This window comes from Protomyctophum parallelum (assembly GCF_964188405.1).
Source record: "Protomyctophum parallelum genome assembly, chromosome: 15".
Classification (NCBI taxonomy): domain Eukaryota; kingdom Metazoa; phylum Chordata; class Actinopteri; order Myctophiformes; family Myctophidae; genus Protomyctophum; species Protomyctophum parallelum.
The window spans coordinates 22085043-22091042 of NC_139710.1; the positions used below are offsets into that span (position 1 = coordinate 22085043).

At 44.2% G+C, this 6000-nt stretch overlaps 2 protein-coding genes across 2 annotated transcripts in view; both read right to left on the reverse strand.

Annotated features, from left to right (window-relative positions):
• The window catches only part of tars1 (threonyl-tRNA synthetase 1), a 117279-nt gene that overhangs the window by 49362 nt on the left and 61917 nt on the right, over positions 1–6000 (reverse strand). The window lies entirely within an intron of this gene.
• Positions 1–6000, reverse strand: part of tmem8b (transmembrane protein 8B) — a gene marked incomplete at its 3' end in the record, with an annotated part of 37149 nt that overhangs the window by 1224 nt on the left and 29925 nt on the right. Inside the window, exon 9 of the mRNA XM_083783214.1 lies at positions 4016–4132. Coding sequence (XP_083639340.1) covers positions 4016–4132 — 117 coding nt within the window. The remainder of the gene's footprint in view (positions 1–4015; positions 4133–6000) is intronic.

Consider the following 6000-nt stretch of genomic DNA (forward strand, 5'->3'; position numbering starts at 1 on the left):
TTACCAGAGGGGGGACATCCCCCAGCCCAGCAAAATGAACTCGGAAAGAATGCATCCATGTACTGTACTGTACTGCACTGTTTCCCAAACACAATATACACAATATTTGTATGGGTCGCAACTTCGCAAGTAGTGAAAATAGCAGATGTGGGTCCCGGGCAGACATCAAAGTTCTCTTTTGGATCTTGAGCTAAAAAGTTTGGGAAACAATGCACTAGCACCTGTTATTTTGAAGATCAGAAAATCCTAAATTATATCCCAATGAATCACTGCACAGGAAAGGTCATTCTGCTTCTAATTAAACCCAGGCCAGCACCACTTGGAGCGGCAGCATGAAGCAAACAGTTATATAGCAGCAATCATTGGTGGAAAGTAACTAAGTACTGTACTTACAGTAAGTACAATTTTGAGGTATTTGTATTTACTTGAGTATTTCCAATTTACAGTTTTACTTCTACTCCACTACATCTCAGAGTCAAATATTGTACTTTTACTGCACTATATTTATTTGAAAACTTTACCTACTAGTTGATTATTATTATTATTATTATTATTATAAAACATACATTTACCACTTCAGCTATATAATGTTTCAGCCATTTGAAAATATGAAATCTCTACAGGCTCACAAGTCACAATGTGTGCTCCTGTAGATCTGCTATGTACAGTGACTCAGGCAGAGATGATGTACTCCGGTCCAATTCTGGCCGGAGCGATATGCGGCTGTATGAGGCCGCTAGAGGCGGGATCAACGCGAGACTTATGGCATATTGAAGCACTGCCACAGCGCAAATGTAAACACAACCCAACAGGACTACAACTCCAAATTATTATGGAGATATCAAATGTTTGTCCCGCTGCTTCCGGGTTCATCGTTTCTGCCTGAGAGATCCCAGATGCAGGCAGGAGGAGGGAACTGGTGAACTCAATACTGCTGCAATCTGGCGGAGTCAGGTTAATTTTAACCTGCTTATTAGCCAGGCTACATTTTACTACATGTAGGTCTGGACAACAGGCTATATTGACATTATATCGCAATATGAGACTCTAAACTGGGATGTACATATATTGTGATATAGCGTAAGTGTCGTCTTTTCCTTTAATTACTTAGGCACCATGTCACAACGTGCCGCATTGCAGCACTGTGTGAACTTGTAGATTGCCTATTTTCGCTATTTTGTGATATAACATTTTTGTCCATATCACCCAACCCTGAATTGCAGTTTGTATGCAACGTTGCTGTAGGCCTATGCTAATACCAGTCAGTGCAGAAATCAGTTCACAGGGCCTTCTTTTGTAGCCTATGCCTCTTGATACAAAAAAAAAATGACTATGAAAAAGCTTGCTCTGCCTGCTCTACCCCAAAAAGTGTAATATTGTTTAGTACAGATATCAGATGTCAGCGAGTCTGATTTAAATTCAGATGAGCCACGACCTTCAGAAAAACTGTGAAAGGCTTTGGGTGATTCTGCAAGAATGTCACAAAAGACTGTACAAGACTTTTTCTGAAGGGCTGTTGTTAATCTCTGAAGAAAATAAGGAATATTTTGTACTGTAGGCTACCTTTGGAACTGTATCAAAGCTAGAGGGCTTATGCAGTGGAACTGAATAACACTTCATCTTCCGCAGTTTCCAGTTTCTTCAGCTCACAAAAGGGGCAGCTCTCCGAGCTACAACTCCCACACTATATTCAGCACAAGCCAAGGCTTTTTCTAGTGAGGCCAGAGACCTTGTTTCCAAACTCATGTTCGAGCTTTGCCGCTAAAGCATCTTTTTTTCCCTCCCAAACTGCGCCTGAAAGACTATTATTTTTTATCTTCTCAGTTGAGGGAGCACATTATGACTCGGAGAGCAGTCTGTGAAAGTACAAGCCGACTTATAATGGAACTACAACGCATGACTAATACCCACAAGCTGCGGAACATTTAAAGCTCCCTCTATGCTAATGTGGGATGGCTTCAATGGTCAGAAAACCAATAGTTCCCAACCCACAAACGCACCCGACGCCCCCTGCAACCCAATGTGACTGATTAGGTCTGCGTCTGTTGTGTCACACGTCAGGGGATCAATGGGAAGGACAATGAAGACACTCCTCATCTGCATTCTGAGACCTGGACCTAGACTGTAACGTGTAGGACAACACAAGTTGGAGCAGTTAATAAAAAACTGCTTACTTTCCTTTCCTTACCCATGACAATTGTGGTCAAATTTTCACCGTTTTTCTAATCAGAGTGTTTTTTAAAACCAATCCTGCGATATTTACTGTATGTTTGTACAGATTTATTTTTACTACAACCAGTAAGACGCCTGAGGGCGAGAAGCGACGCTCGTGTGCACGCATCCGCCTGGGTGACAGCAGACTGCTGGGCGAGCGCTGGCGCTTTGGCATGGGAGTAAAATCTTAATTTTCGGGCCTGTTAAAACAGCTTTATTGCCGAACTAGTCAATAAAAGAAGTTACGTTGACTGCCGGTATTTACAGTTACCTTTGAGGAGTCAATGCGTTGTAATTCTACCTCCTTATGATGAAAATCCCATAGTCCCATCGTTTGTTCCCCAGTCAACACATAAGCCACTTCCGCGATCCGATCAACAACAAAGACGCTAGCAAGCCAAGATTGTCCCTTGCACCCTCATTCACTTGCATTGGACTCAGTTTCACAAAGAGTTATTCAAAGACTAATTAAACATATAAAACAAATGGCGGGTTTAGCGTGTTTAGCAGGGAAAGACAATGGAATAAAACGCGGGTTTGGTAGGTTATGAAGTCAATTCTGATGACATCAGGGATCTCCATATATGGGCTTAATATTGATGACATTAGGGATCTCCATCCCTGATGATGTCACGTGATGTCATGTGCTCCAACCCTGATGTCACATGCTCCATCCCTGATGATGTCACTTGATGTCACATGCACCATCCCTGATGATGTCACGTGCTCTCTCACCCTAACCAACCAGCCAACCAACCGACACACACACTGATGGGAAATGCACAATATAAACTGGTCACAATTATACAATTGTATATACATCACAATCAAAATGATGCTGTTTTCACATCCTGTGTTTCAAAAAATATTATGTATGATTTTGAAAGCATGCATACGATTGACAGCTCTAAAAATAAAAAAGGGGAATTCAGAGATTTGCCATTCACCACCCATGAAAGTATTTTAATTGAAGACATGATTAAACAGTTGAACTAAAGATCGATAAGGGCCCATTTGATTACCAACTCTCCATCATTTAGCTGGGGACCAGCTGGAACCCCCTCAAGGCCCACTGGTGGTCCCCGGACCACTGGTTGAAAACCACTGCCCTAATGGATTTATCTTTTTATTGAATTATTTTTGAAAAATGTTTGAATTTCTTTTTAACTCACCGTATACAATTTAGGAAACAAACAGTTAAAAGGACATTCACCGCTGGAAGAAACTGCAGTCACTAATAATAGTAGTTAATAGCATAGTTAATAGCATTTGTTAATAGTTAATAGTATTTGTAGTAGATAACAGTAGTACAATTTGACATTTGCACCCTATGGCCAGAAAAATAATGAAGTCTGTGTGTTTGACTATAGGGTTTGACTGGATTGCTGGATTACTACAATACTACAAAACCATAATGCTTTGGTGCACTGCCCCACCATGTGGGCGGGTCTGTGGGTTTGTCTGACTGAGACAAACCCACATTAACCCATTTTGGGCGGGAACCCCTTTTGGTGTTAGCATTATGTTATGCTTTAGCTATTTAAAAATAGCAGATCTACAAGCTCATAGCGCGCCACCGAGTGGCGCGCTACGAGCTTGTAGGTCTGCTATTTTCTTTTTAAATCGAAGAGCGACTGACATGGAAGACATTTTTAGAATCTGATCTCAGGTCAGAATGGAAAACTGTCAGGATGTAGAAGACCTTTTTAGAATCTGATCTCAGGTCAGAATGGAAAACTTTCTTGTGTCCTTAAACACAGATCTGGTTGCAAAAGGGGTGAAGTGGGCCTGTAAAACTCACCCATGCCACGGCCATGATGCCCAGAGCAAACAGGCTGGGGCCCAGCAGGTTCCACAGCCCATGGCGGTCCAGCTGCAACGCCATGGACAGAGACATCGCCCCCAGCAGGTACAGCACCTTGGGAAAGAAAGAGCGCACAGATCAACAACGAACATTACACTATTCATTGTCTCCACCAGGCCAAAGGCATGGGGAGAGTAGGTTTTGCACTCCGTCCGTGTGTCCAGCTGTGTACAGCTAATCTCTGGCCCTGATGAAGACACACACTCCCTGAATGTCAACGACGAACCTCTGCCCACATTTTTCCACAATGGCCTGTTATAGTGCCACCATGAGGCCGATTTTTGCTACAGTAAACACATTTCTTTATATTACTCGCGCACTTTTGTCCCTACATCACGGAAACCGGTATACACTATCCCTATAGTCATGTGATCAACATGGTCCACTTCCCCATATTCCATCCCCATGGGCTAAAATTGCCTTCCAAAGTCTGCAGGATTGGTCCGTTTTGCACCAAATGCCTCAAATCATGAACGCACATGTACGTGTAATTTGAGGGACATTTTGCATGCACTTTTTATTTCCCACTAGGCCGGCGAAGAAATGCCACTTGAAAATGTACATATCAGCCTCATGGTGGCACTAAAACTGGCCCATTCGTGTTTTCACCTAGAACTGCACCGATCTGTGAAAAACTTTGTATGCACACTCCCTGATGGTGATGAAACTTTGACCTGCATCTGCTCTTTATAGGAGGCCAACTTATGTAAAACAATGTTTTTGATATTACTCCTTCAGATTTTATCCAAATCTCACGAAAATTGGTACACATGATCTCTATAGTCGTCTGTTTGATTTCTCATATTCCATCCTGATTGGCTAAGATTGGCTTCCAAAGTTCAGGAGTGGCCCATTTTGTACAAAATGCTGCAAATCATTAACACAGCGTCTGATTGCGGTGGAACGGCATGCATATTCCCACTAGGCTTAGGAAGAAATGCCACTTGACATTTTGCAGAAACGCTCCAAACCTGGTGGAGACCTGTGCCCGAGGGGCACTTTTTCTAGTTTATATTAAAATGATCACATTTTTGAATGAATTGAATGCACATATATACACACACACACACACGCACGCACTACATTATATTGTATATATTAAGATGCCATACTGTAGGCAACCTAAAAGCCATATAGAGCCTGGGCTCTCTATTGTTCTGTGTCCTAGACTCAGAGGCAGATTTATGTTCTCTGTAGAGAATAGAAGAGGATGGGGGGGGGGGGGGGGGGGTATTGTTGCACATTGCAGGGAAGCCCAGGGGTTAATGGAGAAGAGGAATGTGTGTGTTCTACCAGTCTCCTGTTCTAGGCAAGAGGGATGGGGTATTGTGGAAGAGGTGGGCCAGAAGAGAGATGGGGGAGTTGTAGAAGAGAGATGGGGGTATTGCAGAGGAGGGATGGGGGGTATTTCAGAGGAGGGATGGGGGTAGAGGAGGGATGGGGGTATTGCAGGGGGGGGGCGGGGGGGGGTGCAGACAGAGACGTTTATCCGACATACCAAGAGTCCCACGGCCATCAGTCCGACAACACCGTCGCTCCCGACATGCACTGCGGGTTAAAAAACCACCCATGCTGTGGGTTACAAATCGCCCGTCGCTCCCGGCATGTGCTGCAGGGTTACAAATCACCCGTGTTGCGGGTTTACAATAAATCGCCCATGGCGTCCCTGACGTGCGTTTAGGGTTAGGTTAGTGTTTGGGTACTAGGGTGTCGAACTAATGACTGTCGGAACAAAATAATGCCTGCACCCTTGCAGAGGACGGATGGGGGTAGAGGAGGGATGGGGGGTAGAGGAGGGATGGGGGGTAGAGGAGGGATGGGGGTAGAGGAGGGATGGGGGTAGAGGAGGGATGGGGGCAGAGGAGGGATGGGGGTAGAGGAGGGATGGGGGTAGAGGAGGGATGGGGGTAGAAGAGGGATGG